The sequence below is a fragment of the Delphinus delphis genome, chromosome 12 (assembly GCF_949987515.2).
Source record: "Delphinus delphis chromosome 12, mDelDel1.2, whole genome shotgun sequence".
Classification (NCBI taxonomy): domain Eukaryota; kingdom Metazoa; phylum Chordata; class Mammalia; order Artiodactyla; family Delphinidae; genus Delphinus; species Delphinus delphis.
The window spans coordinates 33,397,301-33,417,978 of NC_082694.2; the positions used below are offsets into that span (position 1 = coordinate 33,397,301).

General features: G+C 34.8%; 1 protein-coding gene across 3 annotated transcripts; it reads left to right on the forward strand.

The window, feature by feature from the left end:
• The first annotated feature begins 2,606 nt into the window (after positions 1-2,606).
• ETAA1 (ETAA1 activator of ATR kinase) lies at positions 2,607-17,869 on the forward strand. 3 transcript variants are annotated; one of them, XM_060026474.1, is made up of 7 exons: positions 2,607-3,025; positions 4,102-4,230; positions 4,503-4,579; positions 7,666-7,778; positions 8,036-10,086; positions 10,965-11,004; positions 15,539-17,869. In XM_060026474.1, the coding sequence occupies exons 1-7, from the start codon at positions 2,719-2,721 to the stop codon at positions 15,555-15,557; spliced, it is 2,736 nt and encodes a 911-aa protein (XP_059882457.1). In that variant the 5' UTR covers positions 2,607-2,718; the 3' UTR covers positions 15,558-17,869. The 3 variants fall into 3 exon arrangements, with proteins under 3 accessions (XP_059882457.1, XP_059882456.1, XP_059882458.1); XM_060026473.1 differs by lacking the exon at positions 10,965-11,004; XM_060026475.1 differs by lacking the exon at positions 10,965-11,004 and having other exon boundaries at positions 2,607-2,941.
• Positions 17,870-20,678: the final 2,809 nt, after the last annotated feature.

Sequence of the window (20,678 nt, forward strand, 5' to 3'; positions counted from 1 at the left end):
TTCATTTTACTTCGGCTCTTGAATGTTTTCCTGCGCAAAGGACCCTCCCAGGACCTTGCTTGAGACCTGGGACATGACCTTTCTCTCCCTCCCTCTTCTCCTGCAACAATGGCAAGAGAAATATTAGTAGAAAGTCAAGTGCTGAGGAAAAAGAAAATAATGATTTGATCACGATGTTTTACATAATTGCTAGAACCTCAAATTTAGGTCTAGGATTCCTGTCAGCCAAACTAAAGAATAAAAACAGAGTAAATTTCAAAAAAGGAATATAAATCAGTTCTTCAGTAGAAACAAAGATTTTTCCTTACATTAAAATTTTAAAACATTTTTATTGATAAATATATTGATAAATATAACATGTATACAGGAAAATAAACAAAATGACATGTTCTGCTCAATAAATTATCACAAAACCAGCAACTAAAACACGACAATGAACAAAGCCAACACATTAGATACTCCCCCTCCCTCTTGGCTCCAAATCATTGCCTCTTCAGTAACCATTATCCTGCCTTTATGGTAATCACTTTCTTGATTGTTCTTTATAATATTATCACTTAAGCTTACATCCCTATACAATATAGTTTAATTTTGCCTATTGGAATTTATGTAAATGGAGTTATATACTATTCTTGCAGAGGAAGGAGTAGGTAGTCTGGCTTCTTTTGCTCAAGTTTATGTTTATGAGATTTTTTTTTCCTTGTTGAAAGGAGCTGTAGTTTTTCATTTTCATTACTATGTAGCATTTTGTTGAGCAAATATAGCTCAATATATTTACCCACTCTACTGCTGAATGGTATTGGGTTGGCTTCCAGTTTAGGGTAATTTTGAATTTACCTGCTAAAAGCATTTTTATAAAATGTATCTTGATGCACAAGTCCATGAATTTCCATTGGTTATAGTCCTAGGAGTGGAATTGCTAGATCAAAACCCGTTTTCCAAACTGTTGGACCAAGTCATACCCTCACCAGCAGTTTCGTGACAGTTCCCATTGATTGGGGCCTCTGGCTCTGGGTTAGCTGTGGCTGTGGTTTCATCACTGTTTTACTTACTTGATACCCCTATTGTCAGTCTTTTTAATTTTTAGCTATTCTGATGGGTGTGAAAGAGTATCATATTGTGGTTTTAATTTTCATTTTCCTCATTACAAATGAGGTTGAGCAAGTTTTGAGCAAACAAACTTCACAAGTTTGTTGATCACTTTGATTTTCTTTTGCAGAGACTGCTAAAGTATTATAACTGACCCATTTTTCTTAACAGTGGTGAATCATTTCCTTAGTGATCTATATCTGTTCTTCATATATTTTATATATGGGCCCTTAATTTTGCATATTGTAAATATCTTCTCCCAATTTGTGCCTTGCCTTTCATTCTCTTTAATGTCTTTGGACAGAACGTTCTTAAGTTATGAATTTAATGTAGTCACATTTATAATTATTTTCTTTATAGTTGGTGACTTTTTGTTCCATTTAAAATTCATTTTCTGTAATGAAGACAATTTATACCATCTTATAGAATGTTATTTTATCTTTTACAATTCAATATATAATCAATTTGCATTTGATTTGAGGATATGGTTTGAGGCAGAAATTAAGTTTCTTTTTCCATGTGTATATCAAATTGACTAAGCACTATTTATTATCAAAAAGTCCTTTTCACACTGCTCAGGAGGGTCATCTTTGTTTTAATCGACTGTACACTTATGTAGACATCTGTGTCTGAGCCATTTATTCTGTTTCTTTCATCTATTTGTCTATCCTTTCACCATTGCCACACTGTCTTAACTGGTAGAGATCCAACTTTATTGTTTTTCAGAAGATCTTCAAGAGTTCCTTGGATGTTTTTAGGCTTTTGCATTTCCATGTTCATTTTAAAATAAACTTGCCATATTACACACATTGATACACACACCTACTGCCATTTTGAATGGATTTGCATTGAATCTATAGATAAATTTGGGAAGCACATCATAACAATATTGAGTCTTGCAACCTATGCACATAGTATAATTCTCCATTTATTAGATCTTCGATTTCTTTCAAAAATATTTCATAATTCTCTCTGTAGGGGTATTGCAATCTGGTTAAATCTATTCCTAGTTAATTGATACCTTGTATGCTACTATAAATCATATTTTTTTAAAAAGTCAATGTTACACTTATTATTAATCTATTGAAGCATGATTGATCTTCGAATATTGACTTCATATCAGCAACTCCGTTAATTTATGAATTTAATAACTTTTCCTACATGTTTTGATTTTCTATGCACATATCCTCCATGAAAGAAGTTTCATGCCTTCCTTCTTAATCTATATCTGTATTTCCTCTTCTTCGAAATATTAAACCCCACAAGAACCTGAATCCGAGTAAACTCAATACAAAGATGCCAGTGGATTCTTTCCACGTCGCATGCTCTCATTCTCAGCTATGGTGGCCAGACGGCTGTCCCTTTCAACCAGTTCCTATCCTGACGAATCCGAGCAGAGTAGAGCAGGTTCGCTGGGCGGGCTGCCGAAGCGCGCCGCTTGAATCCTGGCCGCCCCGCCCCTCGTCCGGACGCAGCCAATCAGAACCCGCCTCTTACGAGCGTCCCACCGGCCAAAATGGCGGCGGCCGTTGGCGCGGGGTCCGGTTTGTAGTTCCGTGGCTCCGTTGCTTTACTCCTCCCGTTGCAAAATGTGAAAGGAGAAGCGGCTGGTGGAGGGCGTCCTACGCAATGAGTCGGCGAAGGAAATATGCGGACAGCCCTGGCCTGAAGAACACGCCGCGCAAAGCGGCGGCGACTGAGGAATGCAGCTCGGTGGTCCAAACGGGGAAGAGGCGGCTGAGGTCGGCCCGCGGTTCAGGGCCCTGTGGGGCTGGAGAGAGGCCTCTCCGGCCTCTGCCGCAGCAAGAGCAGCCGCCAGTAGCCGCTTCGTGCAGTAAAAGTAACCCCGAGGGTGAGACGTGGGCAGCGGGGTCTCCCTGGGCTTCGGCGCCGCAGCTTCAGAGGCCAGCTCGTGACCAGGAAACCCCGGGTGCAGGTGGGAGTGGAGTCTGAAGTTGTGTTTTCTTTCCCTGGGCTTCTCCCTCGTGAGTCCAAAATTAACGCGACCCGCCCCCCCCCAGGGCTTTCATCCCCGAGTGTGAGCACTGCCCCGTTAGGCGTGACAACCGCTTGTCGTCCCTGCCACAGGAATAGATTGTGGGGTTTACCTGTTGGAGGGAGGAAGGCTAATTTGTAGGCTGCTCCTCCAGGTATCAATAGTGGCAGAGCGAGGAGAAATAATATCTTGTGCCTTCTGCTTATTACCACGGGAATTATTTCCCCCTAAACTTTTTGCCCTGATCTGACTTAGAGAAGGGGCCGTCTGGAATATATAGCTATCTCTATCCTCAAAGCCTTGGTGATGTCTCAACTCATTATGAATAAACCGGAAGTTCCTTTGTATAATGTCCCTCATAGTAGGAAACCGAGGGCCCCTGAGTATTTCATTCTGATCACTTTTTGGTGTTCAATTTTTTCTAATAAGTCCTGGTAGGAATTGAAACTCATATAAGAGCTCTTTCCTAGAGCATGTTCTTAAAATACAGCTTTTATTACCTTACTTGTTTTTAGTTTGACAGAGCAATTGCAGAATAAACAAAAAAAGTGATACTAGACAAAACCAAGAAATGGCTCACTAAAGCTTTTTGAAGTAATTAGTGTAAGTTGGATAGAGTTGGCAAAAAGAAGCTAAACATAGACTTTTTCTGAAGTTTCTGTTGAAATGCTTTTGATTTTTGAAATGTATCTGTGAATTACAGGTGCTTCCCAAAACCTCCTAGTTCCAGGGGTAATGAATGGAATGACTAGGTTATACAGTATTGTACATTTATAGAGCTATTAGATTGTCTTAAAATACTTGCTATTTACAATGTCAAACTTATGAAGTACTACAGGGATTTTATGTGAAACATTTCAGTTGTGGCTAAAGTAATATAATCATCTCTGGGAAAGAAATTTATAATTGGACTATAAAAAAAATTTAGTCTAAGCTGGTATTTAACATTGGGGTATTATGAAGTAAAGTAATGCTTTCAAATGCAACAATTGTTATTTTAATCTTATTTTATGTAGAAATGTATGAAACACCAAAGAGAATGCTGCAGATGGATTTATTGTCATCTGCCTTCAGTTCTCCTAATGATCCAGATGGACAGAATGATATCTTTTGGGATCAGAATTCTCCAATGACGAAACAGTTAGGTAATTTGTTAAAACATTTTTATCTGGGTGAATATTTGATTAATGATTAGGATTTAACTGTAGAATTTCAGTCAGATATCCACATCAGGAACTTTTATACAGCAAATGTTTTTCGAGAATATTAAGTGATCATGTTTCTGTGATACGCGTGTAATGTCAGAATGCATAGTGATCTAAGCCATGCTAATTAAAATTGTGTTCTAAGACGTAACCACTATTTTTAAAAATTAGTTTTTTGTTTTTAATTTATAGAAATGTCTTTGTTTCTTTAGGTAAAGGAAGAAAAAAGCGGATTTACACCACAGATAGTGATGAAATCTCACATATTGTTAATCGCATTGCTCCTCAGGTAAATATCAGTATTTTATAGTTTATTTTAAAACAGTGAAAATATGCCACTAAGTTTTTTTAATAGTTCATTTATGTGAAAAATATTTTGTCTTATTCAATTCTTTTTTAAAAACAGAGCAGCAAAGATTATTTTTACCTATTCTACCACTGAAATGCATGTTTTGAAAAAAGGACCATAATTTAAAATTGGTAATATATATTTTCCTAAGCATATGTATATACTTTTTTAGAATGATGATTTTTAACTAGAGCTTTGTGTTTATTTTGTTTTTAATGTTATTTAACAATATATGGTATCATTTTTCAAGTTACTAAAAGAGTAGAATCAGACAATAAAAGTTTAAACTTCTAAGTTTTTGGTGATGGGTATTTTTTTTCCTGTCTATAGCACACCTTTTCCTCATTGAAACTGCTTTTCTTAATACTTGTTGGCTTATAATATCATCAAGAAACATAAAAATGGAAAAAACATTGGATTTGGAGTTAGTTCTCAGTCTGCGTCCTATGCTGGATGACCCTAAGCAAGTCCCTTAAACTCTCAGAACTGTAGTTCATTCAGCCATTAAAATAGAATTATTACTTGTATTGCTCTCTTTCTTGGATTATTATGATGACTGAATTGGATAAAAATTTATGTAAACTACGGAGCACTACAAATGCTAGGTTAAAGTTAATTATGATAGTTAAATTATTTGCTATAACAGAACTGTATTTAAAAATTTATTTCAGCTCTTGTAATGCTTGAGTGTAAGGGAAGTATAAGTTTAGGTCAACCTCTGTTCTGGACCTCTTTCCTTTCTCTTTTTCTTATTTAGCAACATTTAAATCCAGAAAACACCCAATTTTTTGCTTAGTATCTTTTCCATAGGAAGTTTAATATTTTTCCTTGAAATGCCCTTTGATAGTGACTATATGTTGACCATAAAGAATAGATGACACTGGGCCAAACTGTGGTTGCAAGGATCACCATCATCCAGGTGGAGGAGACAGGAAATAAAGTTTTTCTTAGCAACTATAAAACATCCAGAATTACAGCTAACACAGTCAAAACAACTCTGTTGCTACTAGCTCTACATTCCATGTTTGGTATGTCATAGAAATGCATTTTACATACAGTTCATTAGTTAAATAGCCTTTATACCATATACTACTTGCTTTATAAGTTAACAATAGATCTTCATTAATTGTGGGTTTCACATGAAAGAAGCATAATAAAATGTGTTTGGGCTGGCCAGCCTCAATAGTGATAAAAAGATAGTTGAGTAAATAATTGGACTCTACCTAAGTGGGCTGGAAATAATAGCTCACATAGAGAAATGGCAACAGTATGCAAGTGGTAACTTGTGTATAAGAAAAAGTACAGTGAAATTAGTTGCTTTTAAATATTACCATTTTCAACTGAGCACTTTTAAAGCACGTAAATCTTTGGTAATATCAAGGTCTTTTAAAGAACTTGTCATTTTCTCAGAATGACGTATTCATGTTGTTTATTTTTAGGTGAGTTATCCTCCTCAAATAATTATTTAAGTCACCTTAATAGTTCCAGAGATGACGTTTTTTTAAATTTGCACTTTTAATTGGTCAGTCATTTTGCTTTCTTCAGGGATACTTTTTATACAATGTTGTTTTTTGAAGATGGTGTATATTTTTCCATCATTTTTACAACTCTGCACAGTATACTCTAGGATATGTGCTTAGATACCTTTTACAGCACCTGGATTGTAATTATTGATGAGGAAATTTTAAAAATATAGCATTTACAAATACTATAAAAAAATACTATAAAAAACACATAGGACCCATGTATATATATAACTAGATGTATAAAGTTATTGTACTTTTATATTCTAAAAATGGAATGAATTTTAAATTACTTGGTAAATGGACCAAAAAGTATCCATAATTAAATCATTAAGAATGTTATTTTTCCCTAAATTCAAGATTGTTGAAACAAAAGGGAAAATATGTATTGCATCTAGAATCAAAATTATTGCTTTTCTTGGGTATTTTGCAAAGCTAAAATCTACTAGGTTCAACTGGACATCTAAGAAAACTGCTTGTTGATCGAGGATTTTGAAATACCAAGTTGTAGGTATCTTTTCACCTAACTTTCTAGTGAATAAACATGAACTGACATCTTTATGCTCAGCATTTTGCTAGATGCTGAACTATCAGGAATAGTCCTTGCCTTCAAGTAATCTATAAACTAGTGATAAGATTATCTTAATTTGTGTGATAGTTGCTTGTTTATGCTCATTCTAGGTACTATAAAAATAGAGTAGAAAATGATTAACTTGTTTAATTTATTGGTTTGGTTTGTAACTAATACACAAATTTATTCTCTAATTTTATGCATGATCAAGTGACTGAAGGGTATAGCAGAAAGATCCAGGACTAAAATGGCTTTTTTCTAGCCTTAATACTGGTAAAGCTTCTTTACCTGCTTTCTCTACTTACTTTTTGTTCTTATCCCTCATTCATAGCATCAGTTCTAACCTTGCACTTATCTCTAGCTTGGTCCTGATTTAATTCTAAGTTGTCTTAATTCTACCTAAGTGTTGTCAATTAAGGTCAACATGGATTGTCCCAACTTTAGATAAGCGTTATAATGGGGATAGGGAAAATTTGGAGAATCAGGTGATACAGAAAAAACTCCATATGTATCTCTCTTTATTCATAATACTAACGATTCCTGCTACATGGTTTATTTCTGATACTAATGTTTATTTTATGAATATCTTATGACAACTGAAATAAGTTGTTCAGTTTTCTTTTGATAAAAGATGTGCTCTTACTATTGAACATGCATTTCCTAATTAATTAAATTCTTAAAAACAAAATTTTTTTGAAAATAAGGAATTCCCAATTCTGAGTGTTTTCATTCCCAGAAACATAAATAGATCACTTCTTGCAGCTTGTTAGTGCTGTCCTCCATCTTCTCATTGTTTTGGAGTTTGTTTAGTAGCTATCACCTTACCAGAAATTATTGCTTTAAGAAAATAATTCAGCATAATTAAAGTGGATTTTTGTTTGGTTGGTTTTGGTACTTTTACACCTCTTTTTTTTTTTCCCCTTCTGCCAAAGGATGAGAAACCAACAACAGACTCCATGCTGGGCGTGTGGATTGGTGCAACTGCTATTCCTTGCACTCCTAGTGTAGCAAAAGGAAAATCAAGAGCAAAACTCAGCTGCACAAAGTAAGTTCAAACTTGGCAGTTTTTCTAACATTCAGTGAAGTAAGTATTTTTAATATTCTGTTTTGGTTTTGTGAATATGTCAAAATGGTTATAAATTATTTTCCTTAATTTTGACATGTAAAATTTTGACTTAAAATAATTATAATATCAGTATGTGTTAAAACTTTTGAATTTTAACATTAAAATATGTTAAATAACTGAATATTTATGACTTAGAACTTTACTTCGTTGTAATTTTTAAAATATTTGTTTAATAGGTTAAAATCACAAAATCAGGAGGAGGAACTTATGAAATTGGCTAAGCAATTTGATAAAAATATGGAAGAGCTAGATGTGATTCAAGAGCAAAACAAGAGAAATCATGATCTTATCCAGATGATTTCAGAAGCAGAGACTTTAAATAATTACAGAGATAATGTACAGATGCAGTTACTACATGATATAGTTCCTGAAATAGATAATGCTATGATAAAGAAGCCAGTGAAAGAAAACAGGATATTTGTGGTAAATGATCAAAACAGCAGTCAGAAGCCATTTGACCAAAATGCTGAAGCAGCCTTTATCGCCATTTTTGATGGTTCTACTCAGAAATGTAGTGGACAGTTAAGCCAAGATCTGTCAGATGCTTTCTTGAGCACCAGTAGTACTACCTTTGGAAAGAAAAACGCTTTGAAAGAGGAGAACATCATTACTAATGAAACTCTGGTCACTGAAAAACTACCAAATAAAACCCAAGGATCACTTTCTCATCAAGTAGATAATCCTGGAATGACAAAATCATATGTGACTTCCTGTACTAAGGAACCAGGAGCTTTTAATAAGCACAGTGATACATTTACAACCAGTGATTTTGAGGATGATTGGGAAAACTTACTAAGTAATGAACCTTTTGTTATGCAAAATATTGAAATGTCTGAACTTTTCGCTGCCCCTGAAACAGCCCAGATTACTGATCAAAAGGAAATTTGTACCTTTAACAGTAAAAATGGTAAAAGTAAGTCGGGAATGAATACAAGTCTAGATACCAGGTTAAGGGATTCAAAAATTTTACAAGATCTTCCTTCAAAGACATGGAACAGTGAATTAACAGATGCTGCAAAATACAGATTTTCACCAAAGCCGAATGATAAACCAAATAAATTCTCATCCACTGGAAATAAAATGAAATTGGAGAAATCTTTTAATACAATTGTTGTTCAAGACAAAATTCAAGAGTGTGCAGTTGCATCTAATCTGGCAAAAGTAAATGAAGATACTCATATTAAATTTACTTCTAATGTAAATGCTTCTGAAAAAAAGTCTACTTTGAACCCAGGATGTTCTAATGAACAAAAAAATAAGTCCATTTTTAATCAGTCTTTGAAGGCACCTACTAATGTCGAGCCTTTAGGCTCTGCAACTTTGGGCAATAAAACCAGTGTTTGTAACCCAAATCAGACTAATGTATCAAAGCTTCGTTCTTTCTTTGATGATTGGAATGATACATCATTTACCAATGAAATTGTTAAAGCCTGTCATCACTTAGAGAATACCTGGGAAGCAGATGATGTAGATGATGATTTATTATACCAAGCATGTGATGATATTGAAAGACTAACTCAGGAGCAAGACATTAGAGTGGACAGCAAGACATCAGAAAGTGTATTTGGGATCAATAATAGTTCTAAACACGGAGCCAAAAACGTGTTTACTACACCTAAACAAGGAAGTCCGTTGGTGCAATCAGAGCATTTGAATCTGAACAGCGTTTCAGTGCAAACATCTTCATTGACAGATAGCTTACAAATAAATAAATCAATGAAGATGGAGAAAAGGGAAATTTGTGGAAATTCTCCGGGGTTTTTAGGTGCCACGACAAATTTGACTATATATTCTAAGAACTCAAATTGTCAGATCAATAATCTACATGTCTCTTGGAATAACACTGATGTTCCAAAACAAGTGAATAGTTCCAAATCGGTTCTTACAGGAAGTTCAAGTTTGAATGTGAGTTCAGATCACATGAGTACAGAAATTGCTGCTAATAAGAAGAAATTGAGTACTCCACATCTATCGCATAGCACTGTAACAGATGAAGCTCAGAGTGACCTTAACAGAGCAGTGAGATTTTCTAAGTACATGTTTACAAAGATAAAAAATTCTCAAATTCTTTCTCAGTTTAATAACAATTGTATAACAGGAAGTATCTCTGGTACCAAAATCACACAGGGTTTGCAGAAAAATAAAACTGTCAACCCATTATGTGGGAAGGCTGTTCAACAGCAGTCTTTGGGGAAATTTTCTGAATCTTTGAAACAAACTTCAAAAGGTATGTATGAAATAATTTTCTTTGAAAAGTAACCAAACTAGTTATTTGTTTTATTGAATTTGCATAACATACAAGTTAAAAACTATGATGTTTAACTGGAAGTTTTAAAGTGATTCTTAAAAATAATGATGCTGGAATATACAAATACTGGGTGATTTATGTTTTGAAAAGACTGCATCGAATTCTTTGCCAACATTTAATACAGTGACTAGTGTATAGTAGGCACTCGATAAGTATGTGTTGAATGTTTTCTGAATTATTACCTGGAAAATTTTACTTATAGATTCATGTATTACTGTGTGAAGATTCCTTTGTTCACTAAATATCTCATTGTTTTAAAATTTGAATAATCTTACTCCTGTGTGTAGCAGAATATTGAGGTGAACAATGTTTGAAGATTTAGAGCATTCTAATTAAATGCCTTTGCTAGAATACCATCTGATATAAAACTGTTAGTTATGATGGTTAGAGTTGTTATTTACTTACTCAGTACATCCTGTGATCTTTGATTCTTTCCAGTTCTTCTTTTCCCCAGTTCTTTCTATCAGGTTCCATTGTTTCTACCTCAAAAAATATATCTGAAAACTGTCCATTTTTCTCACTGTCTCCTGCTATCACCCTTATGCAAGCCAATGTTTCCTGACTGGACTACTGCAGTTCTTTTACCTGTTCCCTGTCAATTCTAGTCTCCAAAGAGCAGAATCATCTTTTAAAACGAGAAAAAATAAAAAACAAATATGGCATTTGTCTGCTTAAAGACAACCTTCAGCCACTGTCCGTCATATTTCAAATAAATCCAGACCTTACCCTGTGATCTACAAGGCCCTGGATTATCTCTCCTTAACCTTCCTGTCCTCTTTTTTTGCCTTACCTATTAGGCTTCAGCTACACCAGCTGTACTTCAGTTCCTCAAACAGAGTAAGTTCTTTTCTAGTTCAGGAGCTTTGACTGCTAGTCCCAGCTAACACTGCTTCCCAGCATGTGACTGCCACCCCTCCTTTGGCTGGTGCTTTTTTTTAAAAAAATAAATTTATTTATTTATTTGTGGCTGAATTGGGTCTTCATTGTTGCACGCGGTCTTTCTCCAGTTGTGGCAAGCAGGGGCTACTTTTTGTTGTGGAGCATGGGCTTCTCATTGTGGTGGCTTCTCTTGTTGCAGAGCATGGGCTCTAGGCACATGAGCTTCAGTAGTTGTGGTGTGTGGGCTCAGTAGTTGTGGCTTGCGGGCTCTAGAGCACAGGCTCAGTAGCTGTGGTGCGTGGGCTTAGTTGCTCCGTGGTATGTGGGATCTTCCTGGACCAGGGCTTGAACCCGTGTCCCCTGCATTGGTAGGTGGATTCTTAACCACTGCGCCACCAGGGAAGTCCAGTTGGTGCTTTTTTATCCTTAGGTCTCAGTTTCAGTATTGATATTACTATCTCACAGATGCCTTCCTTCAGCAGTCTATAAATGCTTTCCTTGTTATTTTCAGTCATCTCTCTTATTTCCTTCATTTCTTTTATCACAGTTTGCAATGAAATATTGATAACTGTCTGTCTGATCAGTGAATACCTAGGCCTACCACGGCAGCTGCCAGTTAGATGTTTAATAAGTATTTGAATGAACATCATGCAATATAATGTGAAAAGTCTGTTATTCACTGATACTGTAGTAGTTTTTAAAAGGGAATATTTCTGGCATAACTACATGTGCTTCTTAATGCCCAGGGCACTTCACCAGAAACCTAGTGCCCCCACATGCCTACGCCAAATCTGCTGGCTCTTTTCTGTTTATCCTTTAAAACCCAGTGTGTTTCTAACCACGCAGAATGATTAAGGTTCGCTTTCTTTGGGTTTCTGCAATACCCAGTGCTAACTTCTGTTACAGCATTTACTATGCTAGCTTGTAATTATAGATTTCCTTAATCAGTCTCCCTCACTTGGGGCTAAACATTAGGATTCTTACTTATTATGTAGATCAATGCTTCTATGGTTAAGGGAGTTTTTAGTTTCTTTTAACATGATTGTTTTCTGTTTAGATGATGCTTTTGTTGGCATTATTGCTACAACTTCCCTATTTAAGTGATCCTTCCCTTTAAAAAAACATTGTAACAGTAATATGTAGTTTTATAAAAATAAAGAAAACAGTATAGATTAATTTGAAGTAAAAAGGTAAGTCCTCTATTTCTCCTTTCCTCCAACCATTCCTCAGGGAAATTATATAGTATACACTATCTGGCAACTTGGTTTTGCTTTCACTTAATACATTGTAACTATCTTTTCCTGTTAGTACATATAGATTTGCTTTAGTCCTTTGAGTGACTACATAGTATGTCATTATATGGATGTACCATAATTTATTTAACTGTTTCTCTGTTGATGGAGGTTTAGTTTGATTGCAGTTTTTTGCATTATAAACAGCAGTACAGTCCTCCAGTGAATATTCTACATAAATTTACACACAATTGTGTGATTGTATGTTAATTACTGAAAATTTATGTAAGGTTCAGAATGTTTTAAATTTTGATGGATATCTCCAGATCATCCCCCCAATCGCATCAATTTATATTCTTATCAACACTGACAATGAATACTTCTCTACATTGTCACTCAAACTAGATATTTTGAAGCTTTAAAATTGTTGTCAGTCTATAATAGTTTTAAACATTTAAGTTTATGTTTAAATAAGTATAATTAATTGAAGCATGCTTCCAACATGAATTTATTTACTTATAGTTGTAATTCCATTAAAAACTAAATCTCTCTGGAATATTTGAGTTTTTCCAAAACTCCTGTCTCCTGTCTTATCTGCATTTTTTTAATGGATGGATAATCTGCCTTTCAGTTTACTTTACAATTTTTCTGTTAAGTTTATTGATAGTGCCTAATATTCTAATTAATATTAACATTGTTGATATTTTCTGTTGTTTCTATTTCCTCTTACTTTGGTATAGCAAGCTGCTCTCCAGGAAATATCTTTGAAACAAAACCCTTCTAACTACCTCATTGCTTTAAGCTGGCTTGGCTAACTGTGGCCTGTCCAAATCCAGCCTATATAGCCTGCTTTTGTACAGCCAGCATACTAAGATGAATTTCACATTTTATTTATTTATTTATTTTTGGCCACATTGGTTCTTCATTGCTGCGAGCGGGCTTTCTCTAGTTGCGGTGAGCAGGGGCTCCTGTAAGTTGCGGTGTGCGGGCTTCTCATTGCGGTTGGCTTCTGTTATTGCAGAGCACAGGCTCTAGGCGTGCAGACTTCAGTAGTTGCAGGACGCAGGCCCAGTAGTTGCAGCGCACGGGCTCTAGGGCGCGTGGGCTTCAGTACTTGCGGTGCGTGGGCTCAGTAGTTGGGGCTCACGGGCTTAGTTGCTCCGCAGCATGTGTAGGCTCAGTAGTTGTGGCGCACGGGCTTAGTTGCTCCACAGCATGTGGGATCTTCCCAGACCAGGGATTGAACCCGTGTTCGTTGCATTGCCAAGCGGATTCTTAACCACTGCACCATCAGGGAAGTCCCACTTTCACATTTTAAGTGGTTGAAAAAAATCAAAAGACGTATAATACTTCATGACTTTTGAAAACTATATGGAATTCATACTTCATTGTCCATAAACAAAGTTTTATTTGAACACAGTCACATCATTTACTTATATGCATCGTCCATTGCTGTTTTCATGCTGCAAGGGCAGAACTGAACAATTGCAACAAGAAATCACATGCTTTTTAAAGGTTAACATACTTTCTGGCCTTTTACAGAAGAAAAAAGTTTCCTGACCCCTGCTTTGGGATTAAGATTAAAAAGAGCCACTCTTGCTTTGTACCTCGCAATAGTTTGAGACCTTGCTATGTATTTTCATTGCAGATTGTGTTAAAGGAAGTGCTGATGGGAGACATGAATGACTCTCTTGAAATCAGATTTGCCTAATGAGACTTTATTAATATCACAAAACCAGCTGTAAGGCCAGTTTTAGTGAGCTATGTTCTTTTCTGCCATCATGGACTATTAACCTATTTTCCTTCCAAATTTATGGTCAACTGAATGTAAATTGTGTGTGTGTATATTCTAAGTTTCTTGTGTTTCTCAGCTTTCAGACTAAAATAATAGATAAATTAGTCAAGCTAATTTTAAAGTACATTTTAGTATTATTCTCTAAGAAAAAATAGCTACAGTCTGTGAGATAATTGACTTAGAAAATAAAAGGCAACAGAATCATCCAGGGAGTTTGAGATATGTGTCCCTTACCCTGAACACCTTCTCTCATTTCTGACTATACTGAGGAAGGAAAGATGGTATATTTTGAGTAAATATCTACCTTAGTTAACAAGAGAAATGTCATAACCACTAAATTCTGAACCTCTGTCTAGATGTCAGTGTAAATAATATTTCTCTGCTGACAGTGCTGCAAATTCTTATTTACTTCTCTGAAAGGTAGATTTTACAACATAAACAGTTTTACCAATACACGGTCACTTAAATATGTATTAGGATGATGGGCTTGATTTTAAAACATTATTTAAATGAAAAAATAGTTTTGCTAATTTTAAAGTTTGATTTTTATAGCATTACATAGATAATCTAATATTTTAGCCCAGAGTGACTTAACTGTGGAATTAATTTTATTAGAAGTCAGAATTTTGGTAGAGGCAGAATTGGATGTGTTATTAAAATAGAACTTTCTCATTTTCATTTATCTAATTTAAAACATTGTTTATTTTATAGTAGGCTTATCTGAAGTATACACTAAAGTGTGTTGAATAAGAATATATCAGAATGCTTCATATTTTATATATTAAAAGACATTCATATTGAAAATTTTATTCAGATATGCTGCTTCTTGAAATAGTTTTCCAATGTTTGTAGAAAATATATCTTCCGAATAAAAATATAATATCTGACAGTGAGTTACATGTTTATTGACATAATAGATTTCAGTCTATTACTCCAAAATATTTTTCCTGGATAGCTGAAATGAAAATCTTGGAGTTCTATAGAGGGAAAAAAGTAGGAGTAGGAATATTAACATAGGATATCTTATAGTATAAAAATATACTCTTTGAGGTATTGGTATCTAATTTAATCCATTATATTTTGACTCCTTTTCTATTACAATTTATATAACATTTAAAATTCTAATTTGTTTCTAAAATATATTCATTTATTGGTTATATAAATTAGATGTCATTGTTCACAAAAATTATTTGCTGGGTAGTCAAAATGTACAAGTTTTAATCAAATGGATTTTATCTCACTGTGAAAAGAGTGCATCAAACAGATTGATCAGTGCTTGATTTTATTTTGGTCTAGAGCCTTGTACTGTACTGTATCTGTACTTGTAGTCTTATATTTAGTAAAGTATAGTTTAATAACAAAACCAATGTAGCAAATCTGGGTAATAAAAAAGTAAAAATTAAAATTTATTCAGAACAACTATATAGTCTGTAAAGCTAATATCTATATTTGGTTTCATTTTTAGAGGAAGAAGAGAAAAATAGAAAGTATTCTCCTGAAGAAATTCAGAGAAAAAGACAAGAAGCACTGGTTCGAAGAATGGCCAAAGCACAGGCATCATCTGTAAAGAAAGACAGCTCCCACTTAACTTGATTTCTTTAATGAAATGTTACTTGGGAGGTAACAAAGACAGTTGATAACTATCTATGATAGGAAATATTTTTTCTTGATTTCTCTATGAGAAATTTAATGCTGAGTTATAAAGCATGGACTTCTACTTTATTTAATAAATCAGTGTTTACAATGGTCAGTGAAACCTTTCCTTGGAGATGCATGTGAAAGTAATTGCATGTAAGTTTTGGAAATTCAGGAAAGTTAGCAGTTATGTAGTAGAATCATACAGAGTAAAGTCGTTTTATTTTTAAATACTGTGATTGCAGAGGATCATCAAAAAATAGATAATCCACTTAACTCTTACTGTAATAAATCTTTTCCTAATACAAAGCTTCAACTTACTAATAGAGATTATTTCTTTATAGCTTTTTTTCAATAACTGTTCCTTAAGGTTTTTATACATTTCTGAATTTTAATTAATACTTCCATATTCTTAGGGACATGATTGGTAGGAAATAAAGGACTTCATAAGAAAACTACTATTTTCAATTCCTAGTTTGTAATACATGTGAATTTAAAATTTTCTAAAATGTAATACATTTTGGAAACTTCCCACCATTTTTAGGGAAAATGCTGATTTAAGAAGTTTAGTTTTGAAAGAAGAATGTGGATTAGCTATATAAGTAGTGTACCATCAGTAACATTCAGAACTGTCAGAAACTTTAGATATCATCTGGCCCAGCTTCTTCACTGTATAGGTGAGAAATGAATACTGTTATTCCCAAAGTCAGAAGGCAAGTTGGAGCTGTGCTAGGATTAGAATGATTTCTTTCATTCTAGTGGATACTTAGGCAAATGGTACCATTTGCTTCAGAGTATTAATTAGTACATAAAATAACTTGTGGGCGCATTAATTATTTTATAGTATAAAACTTTAAAAAAGTAACTAAAATACATTAAGCGACTGATAATAATGCTTATTGTTTCTTGTATTAAAGAATTAACCATTCCAGGATATAAAAAATGAGAATCTTTTTCAATTTTCCTATAACTATGTAATTTTCCCTTGATTAATTTACTGACTTTGCTAATTTGTTCTTCTCTGTTACTCTCTTTTTAATTTTGCTTGTTTGGAATTTGCGAAGCCAGAAGTAAAAATCTTAGCTGAGGGCATAAGGACGGTAAGAATGCTTTATTTATCCCAAATGGCTTTAGGATACCTGACGAGAGTTATAAATGTGAAACACCTATGAGGATGTTCACCACTATTCAGGTATCTTAGAGCTATGATAATATCAAAGTAATTAAATGCATTTTAAGGTATTGCTCTATAGAGATACATAATTTTGAAAATTGTATTTTCATATATACAGTGGAGTAACATATTCTAGGTAATGTTTATTATTTGCCTAAGAATATATAAAAAAGTATCTAAATAAATATAGGTAGTTTTTCTGTGTAAGAAAATGAAGAGCTGAGAATCTTTATCTTTTTCTAAAATGGCTTCACTGTGTTCTTACTACTCTTTGGATATCTCTACTTTTGCTTAGGCCCCCCCCTGCCTACCACTTGATTTCTCTAGAATGCCTTTAGCCTATTGTGTCCAATCATTAAGACTCAGCCCAATAAATTTCAGTTGCTTTGACAATTGTACCTGACCATCCTTACTGGAATTGATTTCTTTTCTCTTATCATTGTGGTACTTATTTCTTGTATCTTTTGTTGGACAGTTCTGTAATGCCTTATGTTATTCAGTTGTATATGTATTCTAGTAATACTTCTAAAAGTTCTTTGTTTGAATCTCTTCCATAATTTTGTCATATTCTCAATACAGCCTATGCTACTGTTTACTTAGCAGTTTTCTTTAAAATGACCCCTTTTCTCTTTAAAGGCTGACTTATAGTACTTAGGGATGGGGGTGGAAGAGTGGCTCGGCAAATCTGAGCCTGAACATGCTCTTCACAGTTTCCTTTTCTATCCTGATTCCTCTTCTTTTTTTTTTTTTTTTTAGATTCTCAGAATTTATTCATAACTGAAAGTATGTACCTTTTGACCAACATCGGTGGGTTGATTTTAATTGACACCTAGGACAACAAGTTTTCTAATTGAGAATTCCCACAGCAAGGACAGTGAGCTAGCATTTGTTTGGAAAGGCCTCACTCTGGTTGTTCATCTATATTATCTCTGATAAACACTTGAGGCTTTGCTAATTTGTATAATGAACATTTAAAATGTCTTTGCAGTTGCAAAATTAGTGCTTGTTATTAGCATGTGAATGTTAAAAAATGGGCTTTCAATGGTCAGATTACTGAGGTTCAGGATATATACACCAACTGAACTACTTAGGGAAATCCCTGCACTGGCATGGATTAAACTGCAGCCAGCCTATCCTGAGGAATGGCTCAGACAGACATGTATTTGCACCTCTGTGTCATAGAGAGTACATATCCTTAATGTCATTAGATAATGCCAAGCTGTTTCCTATAAATGTGCACCTTTTACAGTTCCATCACACTTTAAAATGCTTGACAATCTGTTGGGTGTGTACTAACATCTTATTGTGGTTTTAATTGGCAATTTCCCTACTACTAGTAAAGTAGAGCCCTTTTTCATATGTTTATATACCATCTGAATTTCCTCAATTATGAGTTGCTTGTATAGGCCCTTTTCTGTTGAGTTGCCCGTTTTTTCTTTTTTTCACACACACACACTATTTTATTTTTACAAGAGATAAATAAACTGACACCAAGCATTGTAAATGGATGACCACAACAAAAGCAACGATGATTGCAATTACCAAACACTAAACACACTCATACTATGTCATAATATTGACATTCAGTCCAGTAATCCTCCACTGTAATAGCTCCTTTACTTTGCAGTGAGAATTGATTTGTATATTTTTTGCCTCTGAGTCCTTGTGGAATTTTTTTTTTCTTTTGTTCAAACAGAAAGTCACAAAAATTATAATCATCCTCATTAGGTCACTCAGTCCCATGTAATTAATTTTTTTTCATCTTGATCTTTTGTTAGCACTTTTATGAATTCATCAGTTTTCCATTAGAGTTCTGAAAATACTTATTCATTCAGTTCAGCAGTATAGTCAGTTACCAGAAACCTGTACTTGTCAGTCTTTTCCGTGAATTCCTTGAAGATGAAACCCTTTTATAGGAACATTTTTGCGAAAGCATCAGAGTACACCCAGAACTGTCTGTAGATGACAAAAGACTTAAAAATCACCACAGTTAAAGATTTGATGACAGTTCATAATAATGCAATTGACAAGGAAATTTAGTTATTTCTGATATACATTTTAAAGTAATAACGAATTATGACTTATAACATTATACCAGAACATACAAGATTTTTAGAAATTTCATGTAATGTCTGAAACATTTATATTAACATATTTCCATACAAATAACCGAAAGAAAGTTTAGTATTAGTTGGGTTTTTTTGTTTGTTTTTTTATACTGCAGGTTCTTACTAGTCATCAGTTTTATACACATCAGTGTATACATGTCAATCCCAATCACCCAATTCAGCACACCACCATCCCCACCCCACCGCGGTTTTCCCTCCTTGGTGTCCATACATTTGTTCTCTACATCTGTGTCTCAACTTCTGCTCTGCAAACCGGTTCATCTGTACCATTTTTCTAGGTTCCACATACACGCGTTAATATACGATATTTGTTTTTCTCTTTCTGACTTACTTCACTCTGTATGATAGTCTCTAGATCCATCCATGTCTCAACAAATGACTCAATTTCGTTCCTTTTCTTGGCTGAGTAATATTCCATTGTATATATGTACCACAACTTCTTCATCCATTCGTCTGTCGATGGGCATTTAGGTTGCTTCCATGACCTGGCTATTGTAAATAGTGCTGCAATGAACATTGGGGTGCATGTGTCTTTTTTTTCTTTTTGCAGTACGGGGGCCTCTCACTGTTGTGGCCTCTCCTGTTGCGGAGCACAGGCTCCAGACGCGCAGGCTCAGCGGCCATGGCTCACGGGCCTAGCCGCTCCGCGGCATGTGGGATCTTCCCGGACTGGGGCATGAACCTGTGTCCCCTGCATCAGCAGGCGGACTCTCAACCACTGCATCACCAGGGAAGCCTTGCATGTGTCTTTTTGAATTATGGTTTTCTCTGGGTATATGCCCAGTAGTGGGATTGGTAGATCATTTGGTAATTCTATTTTTAGTTTTTTAAGGAACCACCATACTGTTCTCCATAGTGGCTGTATCAGTTTACATTCCCACCAGCAGTGCAAGAGGGTTCCCTTTTCTACACACCCTCTCCAGCAATATGTTGTTTGTAGATTTTCTGATGATGCCCATTCTAACTGGCGTGAGGTGATACCTCATTGTAGTTTTGATTTGCATTTCTCTAATAATTAGTGATGTTGAGCAGCTTTTCATGTGCTTCTTGGCCATCTGTATGTCTTCTTTGGAGAAATGTCTATTTAGGTCTTCTGCCCATTTTTGGATTCAGTTGTTTGTTTCTTTAATATTGAGCTGCGTGAGCTGTTTATATATTTTGGAGATTAATCCTTTCTCCGTTGATTCGTTTGCAAATATTTATCCCATTCTGAGGGTTGTCTTTTCGTCTTGTTTATGGTTTTCTTTGCTGTGCAAAAGCTTTTAAGTTTCATTAGGTCCCATTTGTTTATTTTTGTTTTTATTTCCATTACTCTACGAGGTAGATCAAAAAAGATATTGCTGTGATTTATGTCAAAGAGTGTTCTTCCTGTGTTTTCCTCTAAGAGTTTTATAGTGTCCAGTCTTACATTTAGGTCTCGAATCCATTTTGAGTTTATTTTTGTGTATGGTGTTAGGGAGTGTTCTTCTTTCACCCTTTTACATGTAGCTGTCCAGTTTTCCCAGCACCACCTATTGAAGAGACTGTCTTTTCTCCATTGTATATCTTTGCCTTCTTTGTCATAGATTAATTGACCACAGGTGCATGGGTTTATCTCTGGGCTTTCTATCTTGTTCCATTGATCTGTGTTTCTGTTTTTGTGCCAGTACCATATTGTCTTGATTACT